The sequence below is a fragment of the Giraffa tippelskirchi genome, chromosome 11, assembly GCF_054371585.1.
Source record: "Giraffa tippelskirchi isolate mGirTip1 chromosome 11, T2T-mGirTip1v1.2.pri, whole genome shotgun sequence".
Taxonomy (NCBI): Eukaryota; Metazoa; Chordata; class Mammalia; order Artiodactyla; family Giraffidae; genus Giraffa; species Giraffa tippelskirchi.
Genome location: NC_137285.1, coordinates 25,892,213 through 25,913,282, shown reverse-complemented (window position 1 = coordinate 25,913,282; position 21,070 = coordinate 25,892,213). Strand labels below are relative to the sequence as shown.

Genomic DNA, 21,070 nt, shown 5'->3' with positions numbered 1-21,070 from the left:
CCACTGGACCACCAGGGAAATCCCTACAGTACATCAGCACATCAAGTTGAAAAGCAGGTGTCTGCCCAACAGACAGGATGTAGGATGGAGTAGATCGCATCTGCTGTGTAAAAGGAACCAAGAGCAACACGGCAAAGCAAATGAATAACTATAGCTGGGAGGATCTCTGAACCTCCCATGAAGAAGCACCAGTGTATATGTGTGTGTGTGTGTGTGTGTGTGTGTGTGTGTGTGTAATCTACAAAAATACAACAAACTACGCCATACGTGCATGCTCAGTCGTGTCCGACTCCATGCGATTCCCATGGACTGTAGCCCGCCAGGCTCCTCTGTTCATGGGATTTTCCAGGCAAGAATACTGGAGTGGGTTGCCATGCCCTTTCTCCAGGGGATCTTCCCAACCCAGGGATCAAACCCAGGTCTCCTGCTTTGCAGGCAGATTCTTTACTGTCTGAGCCACTAGGAGTTCACAACGGAGTTCACAACAAACTAGCGACTATAACAAAAAGGAAGTGGACTCACAGATACAGAGAACAAACTAGCGGTCACCAGTGGAGGTGGGGCAGTATAAGGGTGGGGGAGTGGGAGGTACAAACTATTGGGTGTAAGATAAACTACAAAGCTGTATTGTACAATACGGGGAATATAGCCAATATTTTGTAATAACTGTAAATGGAGTATTAACTTTAAAAACTGTACAAAAATTTCAATAAAAAATAAACCATATTTAAAGACTTGGTATATAAAAAGAATATAAAATAGCTCAATAATTCTTTAATATCGTGTTGAAATATTTCTGATATATTAGCTAAAGTAAAATATGTTGGTAAGTTAAAAAAAAAAAAAAGAAGCACCAATATTCTGCGCAATACATTAACCTGAAGAAGACAGGGCTGCAAAAATTCCACTGTCTGTCATTCTTCCCTACCCAGAGAGGCTCCTGGGTAGGGTGGGGCATCGTCCATGGCAGAGTCCCCAGAGCCAGAATGTGCTGAGGACATAGAAAGCACTGAATAGACGTCTGTCGAGTGAATCCCAGGATAGGATTCTACCCCCGTGTGTTTCCTGATAGATTTTTGTCAAGAGGCACACAGTCTTGCTTGCCTTCCACCAGCAAAAGATGCTAAGGACCACACTTTACTTAAAGGACATTAAGAGTTTATTTCATAAAAGTCACAACATATATTCACTACATAGTGGCATTCATCACCTTTCCTGCGCTATAAACTAAACACACAATTCTTTCCAATTGCTTATCTCTGGCCAAATTATGTGTATATAATAGAGTACCGCAGAAGCCAAAATATATAGCCTATAAATAAAGTGCACTACTCTCATTCTTTAGAAATAAAAAGTTGTTCATTATGTCTCCTGATATATTAGCTATGTAGGGTGAATATGCAGAGTTCAAAAAAAACCAAAAAGAATTCCATGTAAAATAAAGACAGTTCCTTACTTGATTTGCTTCACCAGAAACTAAATAAGAAAAAAAAAAAATCCAAGTGTAAATCTTAGGAATACAGTGTTCTCACTCTAGGTGCTCTTGGGCACAAGGATCTAACGCCAAGTTACAGGTGACCTGGCTTCTGGAATCACAAGACACTTGGAGCAGGGGCCAGCCATACTTTTCACCAAACACTGGGGTCTTTGCCTGCATCAGCCAGGCTCACCCCCGCCCCCAGGCACATCCATGGGACCACACAGGGCACTGTCACAGGTGCTGAGGCGGGTACATCCGGGGACCCTCCTCCCTGTGGAAGGACAGAGGTTAACCCCTCCATCAACATGCCACTCTGTGTGCCACCCTCAACAAAGCAGGAGGTGCTTGAGGATGACTGTTTACACTCATCGTCATCAGGGCAGGAGTTCCTTTATGAAGGTGCAGAGGAAGATGGGAAAAGGTCTACGAAACCACACAGAAACTCACCAGGAAACAAAGCAGAGGTGGGGGGACCGGGCGGGATGGTCGTGGGGGGCAGGGGCTTTAATGCTATCGCCGTCACAGTTTTCAAGGAAGATTTTCCAGTATCAAAAACAGGTTGGAATTTCTTACCCACACATTTCACAAGCACTCTTGGTGCTGTCATCACAGGGCAACTTTCTAGTCTGTTTCCCAACAATTCCATGGCGTTTCAGTTCACACCTAGGATCACAAACCCTAGCGTTCCATGGGATCTCACCCAAACATGGGGTCGTAAGGATCATTCTGTTTCCTAGGGGGCAGAGTCCAGGTCTAGGTCTATAAATAAACATCAACTCAGAAGGCACAGCTAATGCCACCCCCCATCTCCCTAGGCTGGTCAGGACAGGGGTTCTTGATTCTCCCCTGCACTTAAGAGCAGCCTGCCACATGGCTCTGTCAAGGCATCTTTGCAGCAATGTGCAGTCATGTACCGTACGGTGCTCCTCTCCACTGTGATCCACTCTTTGGAAAACCAGAAAAGCATTTGCAAGTGATGAGGAAGAAATCCTAGGGACGTTATGCCTTGGAAAACGGTGGCTCTTCTGGCCCACCGTGAACAGAGAAGGCTCAGGTGCCAGGAAAGGAGGAGGGCGGTGGATTTTAAGGCTGACTTTGAATCTGAAGAGCCAACACTCATGAGGAAGGGGCTGAGATGCTTTCGGAGCAGAAGACCCCACCCTCTGTGGAGCTCTTTGCCTTGGTGAGATCCCCGCGCACAGACAGGGGCCGGGTGGCCAGAGTCTCCACCCCACAGCCCTGGGCATCTGCGGAGGCCCAGCGCAGCCATGCGAGCAGACGTGCGGCTGGCCCAGGCTGGCACCACCCTGCAGAAAGAGTCACTCTTCGGCAGGTGCCTGGCACTGGGGACCCTGTTGTTGGGTGGAGTCGGCAGGTGGAAAACATACTCATGGGCAGCTGCCTCCGCCCAACCCTCCCCTGCAGACACCAGCACTTTGGTGCAAAGTCCCCATCACAAGGTAGAGGTTAAACTCACCCGGCGCTATGGCCCCTGGGCGCCCAGTGTGGAGGGTCCTGTGCTCTGTGTGCACTGGCAGGGATTAAGGGGAAGTGTGTGCCCCAGGGTCCCACCACCCTCCTCTGTGTATCAGGCTGCAGACAGAGTGGTGGGCTCTGTCACATGGGCAGATCACAGGTGAGGACAGCTCTCTCGGGGCTGTGACCCCCGGGTCCAGACGGTAACAAGGAGAGGGTCCCAGTGGCAAAGGCAGAGCGTTGCTTGCATTCTGTTTGCAGCAGGTGGAGGGGTTCTGAGCAGCAGGCCGGCAGGGTCTTCAGCTTCTCTGCTCACACGGCAGACAGGTCCACGCGGTGTCCGGAGTGGCTGCTCTTGTCCCAGGGGCTGAGCCTGGTGGAGCCTGTAGCAGGCCGGGTCCCGTTCATCTGCAAACCACAAAGGTGCAAGGAGTGAAGACTGCTCCCAGACAAGAAATCCACAGCGCCCCGGGAGTGCGGAGAGCAAAGCCGTGGGCCAGAAAGCTGCCTGAGAATCCTCCCTAGTGGGAGGAAGGGGCACTGCTCCCCAGATAAATGAGCACTTTTCTCCACCTTCTCAGCAAGCATCTGCCTGCCTCATAGCTCCCAGCTTCTGGGGTGCATTCAACCCTGCAGTCATTCACTCATCAATCTGTCCTTCCTTCCTTCATTCATTCGCACATGCATTCATTCATTCGCAAATCTATTCATCCATCTGCTTATTCGGTCATTCCCTCTGCTTAGATTTATGGAGCAGGCCGTGTACCAGGGACTGAAGTAGGCTCTGAGGTCGCTCCAGTGAGCCAAGCTGACCAGACTTTTGCTCTCATGGAGCTTACATTCTGATGGGGGAGGCAGACAATGGCCATCAAACAAATGAATAAACCGAACAACTCCTGGGAGTGGCAGGCAGGCATACGATGCTGGAATAAGGAGGGAGCACCTTTGTTCATTGCTGTCCAGGAAAGATTTCCTGAGATGGGATCCCTGAGCAAGGACCTGACAGGTAGGAAGCTGCACTGCAGTGAGAATGCAGGACACTGCTTGCTCCAGGCTGCCTGGGGGCCCTGCCCAGGGGTCTCCAGGGCAGAGGACAAGGAACCACACATCCAAGCCCAGCAGTGGAAAGTGCATGGCTTGTTCAGACCCCTGATCACTCATACTCAATTTCTCAGGCATCTGTAGGGGCAGGAGCCCTGATGTAAAGCCTGGGCTGTGCCAGGGGACTTCTGTGCCTCTGTGGGACACCACTGTGTCCAGTGTCTGCTTCTTGGTCAACTGACCCTTCCATCCCTCTAAGTCAACATAAGAAGTACTGGTCCTGGAAAGTGCAGGAGAGAGGTTCAGGTGATTTCATGAGGATGGGACCTTGTTGTGGGTGTGACATCAGCTCATGCCACCTGCAGGCCTATGTCAGGTGTGAAAGGGTCAACCAACAAGCACCAGCCCCTGAGCCGAGCCTCCATCACCTTGACCTGGGCAGCCATTTGCCCGACACAGATGGTGCGGACAACGGAGTTCAGGGAAGGAGGGAGCGGAGGGGCTGGGGCTCAGGACCTGAAAGATGCAGGCTCAGGACACCTTGATGCTCGGCAAGGCGAGAGCTGTGTGCAGCTCAGTGAAGCTGGAGCAAGTCCCTGGCCGGTGTGGACTGGCTTTCCAGGCAATGAGGACAAGGAACAAGAGCCCTGGGTCAAGGCGGGCTGAGGATGGAAGGCACTCGGAGAAGGATGGGCCGGAGCAGGAGGGGTGCAGACAAGACACCACATGCACTCACAATGTCCGAGCTGAAGGGCTTCACGTTGGCCTGGCGGCTGGAGCTGCTCGTGAGGGACCAGACCTTGGTTTTATGCTTGAAAGCGGCTCTCACCTTCAAAGGCAGAATAGAAGGCTCAGTGGAAGCAATTTCAGAAGTGGAAAAAGCAACAATAAGAGGTCATTCTAAAAGGTCCTGAGGAATTTGTGCTGATGCCAGGCCCAGAACACCACACGCGGGGCAAGACAGGATTCGGAGGTATCAGGTCCAAATAGTTAGTGGTTCCAGAGCTGCGCTGTGTGTCACTGATTAGTTTGTGCCCCCCTCAACCCCCACCATACCCAGCCCTGCATGGGGAGAAAGCTGGATCTCCTGGTCTTTGCTGACCTCACAGCTCTGGGTGAAGAGACAGGACATGCTCAACAATGAACAGCATGGGGGCAGGGCGTGTGACTGGCACAGACATCACCCAGAGCAGTAAATGAACAAATGCATGCGTGGGGCGGGCTGTGTGTGGTTCTGAGGCTGCCCCCCTTCCTGCCCCCTCTGCCACATGGATCAGTCTCAGCCTCTGCTAGGGCTGCTCCTTGGTCTTTGCAGTCATGTCACCTCCCTCCTCCACTGGCTGCCATCGTCCTGGGCAACTCACCCTGCATGCCCCACCCCCGCATCTCCTGACCTCTCCTATGCAAATGGACAGAATCTCCTGAAAGAGCACAGATGTGGGTGTTCCCACCCTGTTCTCAATAATCATTCCAGAGGCATTTCCCCATAACCCCAGTCTGTTGTGTGTGTGTGTACGTGTGTGTGGTGAGTCACTTCAATCATGACCAACTCTTTGCGACCCCATGGACTGTAGCCCACCAGGTTCCTCTGTCCAGGGGATTCTCCAGGCAAGAATGCTGGACTGGGCTGCCATACCCTCCTCCAGGGGATCTTCCCAACCCTGGGATCGAACCCAAGTCTCATGTCTCCTGCAGTGGCAGGTGGGCTCTTTACCATTAGTGCCACCTGGCTCAAAGGCTGAGGAACATGGTACCAAACCCATAATGTAAGGGTAAAACTTTTCCTATGGATTACTGGTCCTGAGAGATGGTATCCAGAGCAGCCTGCACCATCCCCGTGGCCAAGTACACAGCAGGTGCAATGGCCCAGACTGCACCAAGAGGAATGAGCCCACTCCAGGTGCCCCAGTGCCCTTGGAAGCCACATCACAAAAGCCCCCTCTCCAATCGCTGTAGTCAAGGTCTTCCTTACACCCCAGGCCAGTTTCATGTATGCCTTGGGGGAGGGTTTGCAGGGGGCCTATCTGCATCTCACTCTCCCTAATATATCAGATGCCAAGCAAGGTCCTGAATCTCCAACTCAGTTACTCCACACTGTCTCTATCTCCCCCGGTCCTCCATGCAGCCAGCAGTCCCTGCATGCCATCAGAGAGGGAGGATATGTATATGTTGCTTAGCAACTGGGATGAGGGAGGAAGGACTGATGGAAAGCAGCCCCCTGCACACAACCTGTTACAGATACCAAGGCTCATTCAGGGTTACAGTCCCAGAAACCAGCCAGATGAGGCCACACCTTTCCTGCTCTCTGTGCCCTTTCAGAAATGAAAAACCAGCTTCATGTTGGCAGGAAGTGGAGCAAACATACCTCTGAATTCAGGAGACAGTGAAAGAGGAAGATGAAAAATCCCTGGGAAGGAAAGGGAAGAAAACATAGAATTAGAGCTGCTTGCATTTTTATTACAAACACTTTCTGAGGGTTCCTTCCAGTGTCACCCATGGACTCTGAAAGTGGCATTGGCATGGTGTTGGAGAGGATGGGAGCAAGCTGTGATGCTTCACCATGAAGCCATGAGGATGCAAGGGTGCCCTATAATCTAACCTAGATGCAGGCAGACACCATGACCAAGATACAGAGGCAGCTACATGCCCAGATTGGCTTAACCTGGAAAAGGAGCAAACTTGATGGGAAGGACAAGTGGGAGGGCACGAACCTACCAGCTAAACAGCCCTTGTGTCCTCACCGGCAGACCGAGGAGGATGATGACAACGAAAACAGATGCAAGACGAGGATGTCCCCAAACATCTAGAGACTGCTCCTCTGTGTCAGCACTAGGCAAACACTTCATCTCACTGAGTGCTAAAAGCAGCCCCATGAAGTGGGTCCTATTACCGTTTCCATTTTATGCAAGAGGAGACCGGGACACAGAGGATAAACGAGGAACCCAGGACCTGTGGTGTATAAGGACTGCTGCCACCACAACCTATCTCCATCACCATGACAACAAGAAGGAAGCTGTGTATAGGGGCTTATTACAGATTAAAAGTGCAACACAGCTGCTGGTCGTGAAGACCCAGAGGCAGCAAGGACATCATGGTGAAGGCTGGGCTGGGCCGCAGTTATGTTTGCCGGGATTCAGCCTGCAGCTCGGCTGTGTAGGCTATGGATGGCAATGAGCATCTGCCTCCATCCTTCCACCAGGGGCTTGTGGGTCTGGGGACTTGGACTGTGGGCATCTCAGATCTCTGGTTTCCAGGCTGTTACCTTTTCTGTCCTTCCATGTAGAGGGCAGATGAGAACTCAGAACCTGAGGTACCTCCCTCTTCACCACCCCTCCATGCCCAGCTCCCTTTTGGGAGGCACACACATGCTGACCATCTTCCATTCAGGCTAGATGTATCTCCCACAGGTACTGCCCTGAAAGACGAGGCAACTCTGTTGTAAATGGGGTCCTCCAGGCCCTGTTTGCTCAGAGACCCTGGTGTGTGCCCCATCCATGCCTCTGTCCTCGGGGATGCTCCCACCCTATAGGCTCACAAGGTGAATGTGTGTGAAGGGAACAGATCAGAGTGTCTCCTTCCTGCTGCCATGGCAACCTGCACCCACCCACTCATCTATTCACAAAGCTGACAGCTCCCCGGCTGACAGTCCCATTGGGCCCTCACCTGTAAGGAGTTGAGTATGGCAAATGTGTACTGGAAGACCATGGCCTGGTTGTTGACAGCAAGCACGCCAAAGACCCACGAGGTTCCCAGGATGGGCAGCAGCACGGCCACAGCTTTTGCGGTCAACCTGCCAGAGAAATAGGGATGGGCACTCTGGGTGACGGGCAGGCAGGGAGGGTCCAGATGCAAGGCTTCCAGATGGGAACAGACAGAGCCGCTGCTGGGAGTGAGACCTGGCTCCTCCCTTCAGGGGACCCTGGGTGAGGAGCTGACCACCCCAGATGTATAAGACAAGGTTGCCGCCAGGCCAGCCCTGGGCCAAGCTGACAGCTCTGCTCCAGTTGGACTGCAGCCCGCTCTGGGCATCTGGGAGCCAGCACGTCCACTGGGCAAACTTAGGATGACTGCTCTGACCCAGCGGGTGGTGATGCTGACAGAAATGCTGATTCTAGAGGGAAGCAGAGCTGTGGGGCTGGGTAGGATGGGAGACACATGCAGCGCTGGGGCACCTGCAGCATCAGCCCTGAGGCTCCCCCTCGGAATGTGAGTTCCTCGAGAAGAAGGATCTCGGTCCCCCAGTGTCTGGAGAGCCCAGAACAGAGCTGGTGTGGAGGCAAGGCCCATGACGTTGTCCGGGTCCTGGCTGTCTCTGATACGCCCTGCAAATCACATGCTAACTGAAGCCCAGTATATCTGACTCCTGAAACAGCTCAGCTTTCCACGGGGATAGGGGTGGAGGGAGGCTCTGCATGTGAGCTTTAGAGAAAAGTCTGGAGGCTGATGGGACCCGTGCTGTCCAGGTCAGCAACCGGCACACCCCTCGGCCTTCAGCACAGTGGCTTACACGGTCCCCCTCACTGGACGGTGAGTTGTCTGGAGGCTGGACTTCGTCTGCACCTCTGCAGCCCCAAAGCGCAGTAAGGCGCCAGGACCTGCAGGCTCTCAGGAAGTGGTCACTGAACGGATGAAAGACGAGCAAATGGATGAACCTGCAGACGTGGGGCACATGGATCCAGCCCCTTCCGGAGGGCGGCGTAACAGCCCCAAGGAAATTCCGGGTCAGAAGGCCGAGCTCCTGGCACTGACCGCTCCTGGCGGCAAGTCCCTGAGAAACCAAGCGCTGTTCCCGCACGTTAGCTCTCAGGCAAGATGCCGCCGCGAGTTTTCATAATGTTAATACAGTTAAAACACCTGAATCTGGGGAGTAAAATTTCATGCATGATTTAGGTCCAATCTTTAGATACTGAAAATCTGTAATTGAAAGGAGCAGCCGCCGACAAATCGGTATCAGATGTGCTACTTTTAAAGAGATGGTTCATTTTTACTTTAAAAAATAGAGCAACAAATGATAAAATCTTGGGAGAAACTCCTCTAGTTGAGGCTCTCTGAGGACTCGTTAACCAAGCTGCCAGGCCTCCTTGTCAAAGGCGGAAGGAGCGAGGCCCCTGCAGCACAGGAGGCCTGGGCAGGTGGGGGACGCTGTCCATACACACGCAGGCACCACGCACGCAGGCACGCAAGCCCGTGACTCCTTGATTCTCCGCCTCAACCCGCTCCCCAGGGGCGGGGCCTGCGTGGGGCTCCACCTCCTGTATCCTCTAACCACGCAAGGCTACACATGGTTCACACCTCCCTCCCCACCCCCAGTCCCTGATCTCACTGGGAAAACTGAATGTTCTCTGGTGCTTTCTGGGGAGTCTGAAATCATGATCAATAAATAGAGATGAGAAAGGAGGTGGAAGGCAGCCCATTAGGGCTCCCGAGGAAGCATCTGATCCCATTAGTCACTGAGCATTGAGCTGATGGGCAGGAAAGAGAGGCCTAGACTGAATCCAAAAGATGAGGGGGCGGAAGTGTCCCGAGGAGGCTGTGTTGCATCTTCCCGCCCAGCTTCCGGGGCTCCCGCTTCACCAGCCCAGGGAGGGGACGGTCATTCTAATGACACCAAGAAGGGCGTGAGAGAGCTACCCAGGGTCCAGCTGCACCATGTGAACAGGAGGAGTCAGTGCTGGGTGACATCAGAGTCAGGGGTCTGTCCAGAGAGACAAACTGGACTCTCTCCAGGAGGTCGGTCCTGGGCCATCGTGTTACATGCAGGACACAGGATACGGGAAGGCACAGCAGCATCGTCCCAGCCATGGTTCCTCAGAGATGCAGAAATACCCTCCAGATCACAGCCTCATCTCCCACATGTCAGCCTTCACTCTGAGACCAGGTCCCCATGGAAAGCAGGTGGGTCATGGGCTCAGCTGCCTCCTGGGCCACGGTGGGTGAAGAGAGGGCAGGGGGCAGAGAGGAGGAGTAGGTGTGGGCTGAGAATCAGGCTGCTCTGGGCACAGCCAGGCCAGTGGTCCCCTGGGTGCCAGGTAAGAGGGGCAGCAAGAGCCTGTGCTGGAGACAGACTGGGGCCCCGTCTGTGGAAGGGAGGGCCTAGGGACTGAGGTTGGGGTGAGGGAGGGTCAGGCTCCTCCCTGGCCAGGCCCCTTGGCCAGGTGACAGGCCGCCTCACAGAGCAGCACTGCCTGTTCTCGCTGATGGAAGAGAAAAGCAAGTGACCCTGACCCAGGAGCATCTCCAAGGTTTCCAGGGTCTGAAAAAGCCCAAGAAGCCAGAGCCACCTGTCAGGTTAATTTACATGGTTTGGAATTCATTACAGAATAATTGTCTTATTGATTTGCTGCAGATATATTTCCTCTTTTCCCTTTCAGATCAGAAGAGATGTAGTGTAGCTAAAGTAACTTACAGAATGCCAGCTGCCTAGTAACTGTGCCCTGTTTGTAAGTCACTTCAGTCATGTCTAACTCTTTGTGACCCCATGGACTGTAGCCTGCCAGGCTCCTCTGTCCATGGGATTCTTAGGCAAGAACACTGGAGTGAATTGCCATTTCCTTCTCCAGAGGATCTTCCTGACCAAGGGATCAAACTCACATCTCTTACTTCTGCATTGACAGGCCAGTTCTTTACCACTAGCACCACCTGCCCTATATGTGTAACAGCCCCTAAATTCCCTGCAAGAAGCCATCTCTCCCACTTCCTGGCCCTGTGGTTTAGAGGTGCTGCCTGCACCCCAGAGGCAGGATGGACCATGTGACTCAGGTCTGGGTTAACTGCTGACTTCCATCCACCATGACTGATTCGTGGATGGGCATGTGGCCTATTCTGAGTCTGCCTGCAGGCTCAGGACCTCTGTCTGATTTTGGGGGAAAGAGACACACTTTCCCATGACTTGAACCTTCTTTGGCAGCCATTTTGTCACCAGGAGGCACAGTTCATCTCAGCATGAAGCCAACAGATGATGTGGGGCAGAGAAATGCAGGTGGACTGGGTCCTGGACTAAGCCATTCTAGATTCACTCCTGGACTCATGGTTGCCTGTGTCGACAGATGTGCCCTTTGCTTGAGCCAGCTTGTGTTGGGTCTTCTGACACTTGCAAGCAGCAGATCCCCAATAATGGGGTTAGGAAACCCCAGAAGGCAGCAAATGTGAGTGTGGAGACACCTGCTCCTTCTGTGGATAGATCAGCCCCAGCACAGGTCAGGACAACCTTTGAGATGGCTGCTATCACCCCCACCACAAAGATCAGCAAAGCAGGGTGCTATGGGGTTGAACAGCCCACGAGGTCTCAGCAGATGGTAAGGGCTGAGCCACGACTGACACGGCAGGACAGTCAGGCTTGAGAACCCTACTCTGTACCCCATCACAAGCTCCGCTAACTCTAGGGGTGAAGCTGTCTCTGGAAGATCATCTAATAAACCCCCTCTTTCACAGATGAGGGCAGCGAGCTGGGAAAGGGGGCTGCTCCTGATTGAGACAGATGAGGGTGTGAGCTCTGTGCTCCCTGTGACGTCAAGTGGACACAGAGCCAGCCCAAGAGTGTGACCCGCCCTCCTGCCACCCCCAGAGCAGCAGTGGGTGGGGTGGGGGGGGCAGCATGGCTGACAGCCCCGGGTCCAGCTTACTTGAAGGCACTGGGATCTCCATGTATCTTGTAGTTCTCGGCGCTGATCTGTGAAATGACCCTGGTCACTGCGATGAGGATGCCAATATTGACCTGCACGAGGAGCACAGGAGACAAGCTAAGGGCTGGAGCGCACCTGCAGGATGTCTGAGTCCACCTGGCGGCACCCGCTCCCCAGATGGGCTTCTCAAGCAAACAGGTGGCATCTCTGGGAGAAATCTAACAGTGTCCTTGAACTTCCACCTACACAGATCCCCTGCAAGACTGCTTCCGGGAGCACACATCTGTGCTACTGAGAAAAGACAGCCCAGCACCCCAGGTCTCGTCCCCAGAAGCACATCAAAGAAAGCACCTCTCATCCAGTGGTTGGGAATTCGCTTTGCAATGCAGGGAACACGAATTTGATCCCTGGTCCAGGAGGATCCCACATGCTGTGGGGCAATGAAGCCCATGGACCGCAAATAATGAGACTAAGCTCTGCAGCCTGCGAGCCACAACTACTGAGCCCAGTAAAGCCTGCACACCCTGGAGCCCATGCTCCACCACAAGAGGCCACTGTAGTGAGACCACCACGCATTGCAACAAAGAGTAGCCACCTGCTTGCTGCAACTGGAGAAAGCCTGCGTGCAGCAATGAAGACCCAGTGCAGCCAAAAATTAATAAATAAATATTAAAAGAAAGAAAGAAAGCACTGCTCCACTCAGCACTGAGGCAAGGAGGTTGTGAACTTCAGAATCAGACAGAACTGGTTCCAATTTCCTTTCACCATGTACTCCCTGGGTGTGACATTGAAGTCCTCTGAACCTCAGTTTTTCCACTTAATAAGTATTAACACCCACAGTGCAGTCTGAGTGTTGGAAAGATAGGAAATCACATCTCCAAGGCCCCAGTACAGCCTGACTCTCACCTCCTGCCCCCACTCCAGGCTCCCAGCTGTGGGATCCACAGAGGCCATGGTAGAGGATTCTTCATCTTCTGCCCAGTGCTCCCTGTTTGCTAGGCAAGGTCCCTTTGGGGCCTGGGGGTCTGGGAGCCTCCTCTTAGGGGTTGAGGGCTGGGGGCGGGGAGGCTGCAAGGGTCAGTGGCAGTGTCTCCAGCACAACCTGTCCTCTCCCATGGGCAGCTCTCCAGGGTCCTGAACAGGAGTCTGACCAGGCAGGTGACAGCAGAAGTGACTCCTCCCTCTAGATTTCTTTCCACTACAGGATCCACAGCTGGAATCCAGGGTTGTGCTGTGGCCAGGGACTTCTTTGTATTTGAAAAGTTCAGAGGTCATTTACAGAATCACTGAGGAATCCGGCTCCTGGCCATGTGTGAACTTCCAGGCCAGACCACAGGCAAGAACAAAGACTTTCCCTGGCAAGCCTCATAGGGAAAGCGGCTCTCCCCATCCAAGACCTGGGGCGCAGCAGAGCATCCCAAGGTCTGAAGGAAGTTGCAGGCAGGGACTCAGGACCCTCCCACCCTGACCGGCCATGCCACACAAATATCTGCATTCCTGGCCTGAATACCTGCATTCAGTGCCTTCTTAGGGGATCCAGCCTGGGGCCTTTCCAAAGCACCTCTGCTGATACCCCTTATCTCAGGAGTCTTGCATACATGTCTCCCCACTCTGCCTCAGTGACCCGCACCTTCTCCACTCCCAGCCCTCCTCCTACCTCCTCCTCCCTGGCTCCCTGGTCCAGGACTCAGCAGCAGCCTCTCCATCAGTGAGCATCCCTGCCCGCACTGTTCTTTAGGATGGAGGACCGGGAAGCTGGCCCTTCTGCTCATTCAGCCCCTTGCTCACACCATCACAGTAAGTGAATAACGGTTTATCAGCCTTTATGCATGTGTGTTGTGTCTATCGTACTTTTGTGTCTGACTCTTTGCAACCCCATGGACTGTAGCCCGCCAGGCTCCTCTGTCCATGGGAGTCTCCAGGCAAGAATACTGGAGTGGGTTGTCATTTCCTCCTCCAGGGGATCTTCCCCACCCAGGGATCAAACCCACATCTCCTGTGTCTCCTGCATTGGCAGGCGGATTCTTTACCACCGAACCACCTGAGAAGCCCATTAGCCTTTATAGCAAATAACTAACAGATGCTGTCAGTGGGACCCCTGTCTTCACTGATCACCTCCACACCTGGCAGCTTGGCTCCAGATAGTCAGGCCCCCTCCTTCACTCCCATTCTCTCACCTGTAAAGTGAGGTTAAAGGTGGACATCTCCCAAGGTCAGGGAAGATGGAAGAAGCTGGCAAACAGGAATATCCAGCAACACCAGTGCCCTCCCCTCTCCACACCAGCTAACCAGGCAACACCCACAGGAAAGCCACACTCAGCAGACAAGAGAGATGTAAGCCAGCACAGGTGTGAAAAACGTGGGGGCAGCCCATTCAACTGGGACAGTGACTAGAGAGTGAGGGAACTAACTGGTAGTCGCTTTAAGAATGGGAATTTTAGGGACTTCCCTGGTGGGCCAGTGGTTAAGAATCTGCTTTCCAAGGCAGGAGGCATGAGTTTGATCCCTGGTTGGGGAACTAAGATCCCACATTACAGGCAACGGAGCAACTGAGCCTGCACACCTCAACTAGAGAGAAGCCCACGTGCAGCAACAAAGACCCAACGCAGCCAAAAGTAACCATCAAGAAACAGAAAAGAATGTGAATTTTAATTCCAGACACTGAGGTTCCGGGAAGTCTGCAAACAGCCTCTTCTGAGGTCAGGTGGACACTGCATAGTCGTCTCCGGAGGTGACAAGCTGTGTCATGGAGTTGAGACTATCAGCCGGAGTGGCGAATCAAAAGCACAGACCCTGCTTCTCTCACCAAGATGCATGATTTTCGTGATTAAACGCTTTTCAATTTCTATGCCTTTGGTTAATTTCTAGAGTTCTGATACACTTGGGTTTCTCCCACCTATACTTCCTCCAGTAAATTCCTTGCATTCTGGGGGAAGAATGCTTGGCTTGGTCCTCCGACTGCCATCCAGCAAGTCCTACCTCTCTCACTTTAGGAATTTATATCCTGGGTTCCTCACACACTGGCCAAAGCTGAAGCCTTGTTTGTAACAAGAAAAGACCGGAAACAACTTGAATTGTTTCCAACAAGGAGCAGGTTGGCGGGCTACCATGGGCAGCCTGCTCCCTGGATGCATTATGGACCAAGGCAGCACTTTCCATGCAGAAAACGCACAGAACAAGGTGAATGTATATTTATATTCATCTATATCTGCGTAGAACTCCTAGGATAGATAAGAAATTGGCACCAGGGGCATCTGTTTGGGGAGGTGGGTGGAAACCAGAGAGCTGAGAGAGAGACGAGGGCAGAGACTATTCATATATATTATTAAGCTTTGCTTTCAAATTTTTAGCCACGTGTGTTATCAAAAATCAAAGCACTTAAATTATAAAAGGGGACTAACACAAATCCCTTTTCCTGTGAATGTCTCAGTGATGTCCTTGGTCTCAGGAGGAAAACAGGCTTAACCATGAAGTGTCCCAATAATTTGGGGGAGAGGATGGAAAAGCCCAAAAGCCCAGAACCAGGGAGATGGACGCCGGGCAGCGTCAGGGGAGGAGCCTGAACACCCGATGTGGCCCCAGAGGTCACATCACAACCACCCTCTCCCTCTGCTGGCTTGGAGGCTGAACTGGGACCCTGCCCCAGACCTCTCAGGTGTGAAGCCAGACGATTCAGGCTATGGTTCACAGACTCCATGATGTGGTCGCTAAATGGATGATCAGATTACAGCAAATTGTTTCACAGACATAGAAACACTACAAGTGACTGATCTAATTTCAGATCTTGTGTTATTTCCTGGTCTATGTATTTAAGACCCGGAAGGAAGCATTTCAATAATGGTTAAGCTGCCGCATGATTGGCTGTTGTAATTCATCATCATGCTCATCTCTCCAAAGCTTCTGCTGGGGGTTATTTATTTCCTCTCTCTTTCAGCGTGGGCCTGTCTGATTTCATCTGGCGTGCATGCTTCCTCTGAGTTGGTAAGACAGTCACGTCCGCCACGGCAACATGAGAGAAGGTGCAGAGAACCTGTGATCCCGCATCAACGCACAGTTAAGTGGGAGACGGCAGCTGTGGGTGAAACAAATCTTTGTATTTTCATGAAAATACAAAGCAGAAGCGGGTCCAGTCCCCCACTGCATTTCACTCGTCCTGGCTTGTGCCTGGCTGCAAACTGGGAAAGGCCCTGGAGTGAGGCATCTGTAATGTGAATATCATGTATCTCATCAACTAAGTGTCTCTGCGTTAGAACAGCCAACAAGCTACTTATGACAGAACATCAGACCGATAATTCAGAAGCTGCATTTCAGCAGAAAAAAGGGCAGGGGGAGGATATACACTCAAGACCACGGGGACCTCTGCTGGGAGGAGGGAACGACGTGGCAGGGCTTCTGAGATTCAGACCATGCTGTTTCTTGACCTGATTCAGGGCTACTCAGGTATTCATGAAAAATCACTGGGATGTGGCCACTATTTCCCAGTGAGAGTATAGAGACACGTATAGACATAGTAAACACTGCAGTTTGTATTTGTACTTGTTTCTATGTCCCTATAGGCATTCATGACTCTGTATTTACATGCCTGTAACTGTACCCATTTCTCTATCTGTATTTAGGAATTGGTAACTGTATCCATGGGGCTTCCCTGGTGGCTCAGTGGTATAGATTCTGCCTGCCAGTGCAGGAGATGTGCGTTCAGTCCCTGGGTTGGGAAGATCCCCTGGAGAAGGAAATGGCATCCCACTCCAGCATTCTTGCCTGGAAATCCCATGGACAGAGGAGCCTGGCGGGCTAGGGTCCACAGGGTCACAAAGAGTCGGATACGGCTTAGTGACTAAATGACAACTGTATCTGTATCTATGTATCTCTATGCACCTGTATTTGTAGAGTCACACAACCACTCTGGCTTCTTCCTAGGTGAGAAGTTATTGTTCAGTTGCTCAGTTGTGTCCAACTCTTGTCAACCCCAGGGACTGCAGCCTGCCAGGCTTCCCTGTCCTTTTCCTGGAGTTTCCTCAAACTCATGTCCCTTGAAGTCAGTGACCATCCAACCATCTCATCCTCTATCACCTTCTTCTCCTGCCCTCAATCTTTCCCAGCATCAGGGTCATTTCCAATGAATCAGTTCTTCACATCAGGTAGCCAAAGTACTGGAGCTTCAGCTTCAGCACCAGTCCTTCTAATGAATATTCAGGGTTGATTTCTTTTTGGATTGACTGGTTTGATCTCCTTGCAGCCAAGGGACTCTCAAGAGTCTTCTCCAACACCACAGTTTGAAAGCATCAATTCTTTGGCACTCAATCTTCTTTATGGTCCAACTCTCACATCCATGCATGACCACTGGAAAAATCATAGCTTTGACTATACAAAACTTTGTCAGCAAAGTGATGTCTTTGCTTTTTAATACATTATCTAGGTTTGTCATAGCTTTTCTTCCAAGGAGCAAGCGTCTTTTAATTTCATGGCTGCAGTCACCATCCACAGTGATTTTGGAGCCCAAGAAGATGATATCTGCCACTGTTTCCACTTTTTCCCCATCTATTTGCCATGAAGTGATGGGATCAGATGCCATGACCTGTTTTTTGAATGTTGAATTTTAAGCCAGCTTTTTCACTCTCTTCTTTCACTTTCATCAAGAGGCTTTTTAGTTCTTCGCTTTCTGCCGTTAAGGGTGGTGTCATCTGTATATCTGAGGTTATTGATTCCAGCTTGTGCTTCATGCAGCCCGACATTTCACATAATGTACTCTGCATATAAGTTAAATAAGCAGGGTGACAATAAACAGCCTTGACATACTCCTTTCCCAGTTTTGAACCAGTCCATTGTTTTATGTGAGAGGAAGACTTTAAAGCTCCAGACTTTTCTCTTCCCTGGCTTGGAGGCTCTCTCCCCAGTGGTGCTGGCATGGAACAAGCCTTTTAGGGGGCTCAGGTTGTATCCCTGCTTCTGTAAGGCCTGCCAGCCCCATGGGTACATCTACACTCAGGCTCACTGAAGTCACCCATGGAATGACATCCATGTCCCTTCATACTCAGGTAGGATTGTTTGTGAAGGGACAGTTGGGGGGGCAGTATCTGACAGTGGGGTGAAGGGTGAGCTGTTCCCAGAAGGGACTTGGATCTGCCCTTCCCCAGCTCTCACCACGAGCCCAGCATCACAGTGACAATCTCTGTCCCCCAGGTTCCTGCCCCTCCAAGACCAACCTCACCAGGAGACACAGAAACCACATGCCCCAACATGAACCCACACCTTGCCAAAGCGTTTTGGTTTAAATTGCCAGGGGTTTTTTATATGCATGGGATATGCAAGCTGGTAGCCCCCAGACATGAATCCCTCTGGGGGGAACTCTATCCCATTGCATCCGTCCAGACATTTCTTTCCCACAGACATACTCATGTGGGGCAGGCCCTATCTGTGACCCTGAAAACTGCTGTCTTCGGGGGACCCCTGGGAACAGTGGGGAACAACTCAACACGCACAACCCAGGGTCCTCAGAGGAGACGAGGAACATGAGATTCACCCAACCCCAGCCAGTGTGAGCCCTGAGGGTCAGAGAGGCTGGGTCTCTGGACCCCTCCACTGTATCCCCCAGCCCAGGGTCTGCATGATTTTTCTCTCAAGGTCCAAGTAGCAAATGCACTTGGCTTTTTAGGCCTCACAGTCTCTACTGAAACAGCTCAAATCAACGGCTTCAGTGTGACAGCCACTGCAGATGACTTGTAAGTAATCGCCTGTGTGCCTGCACGGGATTTACCACGTGGGCCACAGCCGGCCGACCCTGCACTCGATTGTGAAGTCGCTGAACAGTTCTGGGCCCACACCTCCCTCTCATCACCCAGGGCTGTCTGACTTCCCCTGGCCCACCTCAGACCTCAAGCCGGCTCCACGGTGGAATCTCCTGGAGCTCTGAAAGGTCTTTGAGCCCACGTCCAGTAAACCTAGAACCTCTGAGGTGGGAACTGCTCCCAAGCTCCCCAGTAATTTCCTTACTAACAAGTTTGAGAACTGCAGTCCTCGAGTGTTGATGGCTGATATCGAGGAGAGGGGCTGGGGTGGGGCTGGAGGTAATGCCCCCCAAGATGGATAGCAGGGCTCCAGTGATCCTGGAGGACTTGGGGGGCAGGGACTCTGCTGCAGCCGGACCCCAAGCTGTGGGCGGGGGCGCGGAGGAAGGATCCAGGCAGGGCAGCCTTGGATCCCCCACTGTCACTGACTGAAGTCAGATCAAACACTCAGATCACCCGGGGAGACTGGGAGGGGGCGATGCTGCCAGGCCCTCCAGACCTGGGGGGTTAGGTCAGCACAGAGAGAGAACAGGGGCAGGGGACTTACACATTCAACTACTTCCCTTCCACCCCCGCCCACCATCCATGCTCTGACCAGGAGGGTTTAATTGTCGGGAGGACTGGAGTCTGTCTGAGCCTGTGTCTCCATTTGGGTGACAAAGTGAAGGGTCCTCCCTGACCCCAGAAGCAGGAGGCGAGAGTGCCCGCCAGGTCGCTCACAAAGGTCTCTGTCATCCTATGAAAGGCCAGGTGTAATGTGACTGTAGACGGGCCTCACACAGCCCTGGGACAAGGGACAGCCTAGACTGAAAGCTCAGGGACACGTCACCATGACAAGGGCCACCTCCCACAGCTGAAAGCAATTAACTGAAGAACCCGGGTCTGTGCTCGGAGCTCAGAGTTCACGCAGAGGAAGGACGCCTGAGACGACAGTCTCGTCCCTTCCCCAGCCTGGCGGCCCTTCCTGGAAGGACACCTCCTTCACAGAGCAGGTGTACATCGCCCTGGCCATGCAGAGACAGCTGTGCCCCCTTCCCTCATGGAGGTGACCCAGCTACGTGATTCTGACCACCCATGACGGACAAAGAAAGAAAACACCCAAGCACCACAGGGGAGCCAGCAATCAGAGATGGGGTGCCTGGGACATTGGCTCCTGCGAGACAGAGGAGCTGAGAGCAGAGGGACAGCATCGGGACCCAGGGAGTCTGTGGCCAGCGCTGCACTGGCACTGCAGACAGGACTGTGGCTGTAGGGGATGGAGCAGCCCCTGCCACCCACTGTCCTGCTTGAGGGAATTGGGGATGCACTCCTGGGCCCCCCTCTTCTGAGTCTGGTCCACATCCATCCAGATCACCCCCCCACTCCGGGCAGGAGGGGCACAGTATCAGGAGGGGCACTTGGTTGATGCCACCCCTCCCACCAGGGCTCCACGTGGATCCTACAGAGAGCCCAGGGGCCCTGAAGCCCCACAGAGCTGGGAGCACAGCCCCGCCTCTCCTCTGGCACAGATGCTTGGGTGCTGGCACCATTGGGGATCCAGGAGGCTCGCAGCACCCCCCCCACTCCCCATCTCCTGCTTGTTTCTGTGGATGCCCCAGAGCCCACATCACTTGGAAGGAGATGGGGGGCATGGAGGGCAGCGAGTCATTCCAGCCGGAACGAGGGGATCGCGTGTGGGGCTGGCACCACCCGCCCTCCCTCGGGTCCCAAACAGCCGAGGACACCACAATGAGGTCCCTGCTCTGCCCTTCCGTAAACCCTTTACCAAGAAGATGCTGCTGCACCTCGTGTGGCATGAGGATGCCTGAGTGGAATTTTAATTAAGAAGCAGGAAGCCACGTCTTCAGGCATCTTCCCTTGGACACGTTTCTAATTAACCACCAGGGCCCACGGCTTCAGTCAGTGCCAGTGAATATGCAACAAAGTCAAAAGAAGATTTCAACTCAGTAGCTGGGGAAGAGGTCAGGGGGTGAGAGAAAGGAGGGCGGGCTTCACAGTATTTAGGAACTATCCCCGTGGGGGAGGGGAGTAGGGTGGTGGGCTTCAGTGCCGTCCACAGACCCTCTCCAAATAAGTCCATCTTCTCACAGTCATCACTGGTGACACGGGAAGTTGTGTTTGTCATCAGGATTGGGAGGCGATGAATAAGGACACCAAAGGCACAAGTGTCTCGGGCTGGAGTCCCTTCCCATGCCTTCAGTAGCAGGCTCGCCCGGGGTGCTTCAAAGACAGCACCCTTTGGAGAGGTAATAAACACAGTCTGCATCCCACTCTGGGAGTGTGTGGAGAGCGTGTTCTGGAGTCCCAGCCGAGAGCGTGAAGAGTGTGTTTTGTGGATGCTTAGGGTGGGCAGGAGGGATGTGGGGAAGGTTCCCTGGTGTCAGCCCCCAACACCTGCAGGGAGAGATGCTCAGACTGGGACAGCATGGGGATACTGAGCAGGGTGCAAGGACGCTGTTCCCCTCTCCCTAAAGCTCCCTCCCCACAGGGCTTCCTGAGAATCCCCACCTCCAGGCCCTGGAGTTCAGGGGGGTGACCCCTGGGCAGGCATGTGGTTCAGGCCTGAACAATCATCTGCCTCGATCTCAGCCTCCATGACTGACTCCAGGACAGGCACCTGACCCACAGGAGACAGTCAGAATCTTCCCTAGGACTTCTGCTGGGAC

At 52.9% G+C, this 21,070-nt stretch overlaps 1 protein-coding gene across 5 annotated transcripts in view; it reads right to left on the bottom strand.

Moving 5' to 3' along the window:
- Window positions 1-1,136: 1,136 nt before the first annotated feature.
- ADGRD1 (adhesion G protein-coupled receptor D1) overlaps window positions 1,137-21,070 on the bottom strand; it is a 174,818-nt gene continuing 154,884 nt past the window's right edge. For all 5 annotated transcript variants that reach the window (XR_014069127.1, XM_081543089.1, XM_081543090.1 and 2 more), the window contains 5 exons: window positions 11,620-11,711; window positions 7,661-7,787; window positions 6,363-6,404; window positions 4,734-4,826; window positions 1,137-3,364 (listed from right to left, as the gene is read on the bottom strand). Coding sequence is in view for 4 of the 5 variants with exons in the window: in XM_081543089.1 (XP_081399215.1) it covers window positions 3,269-3,364; window positions 4,734-4,826; window positions 6,363-6,404; window positions 7,661-7,787; window positions 11,620-11,711 (450 nt within the window). In the remaining variant the exon portion in view is untranslated. The remainder of the gene's footprint in view (window positions 3,365-4,733; window positions 4,827-6,362; window positions 6,405-7,660; window positions 7,788-11,619; window positions 11,712-21,070) is intronic.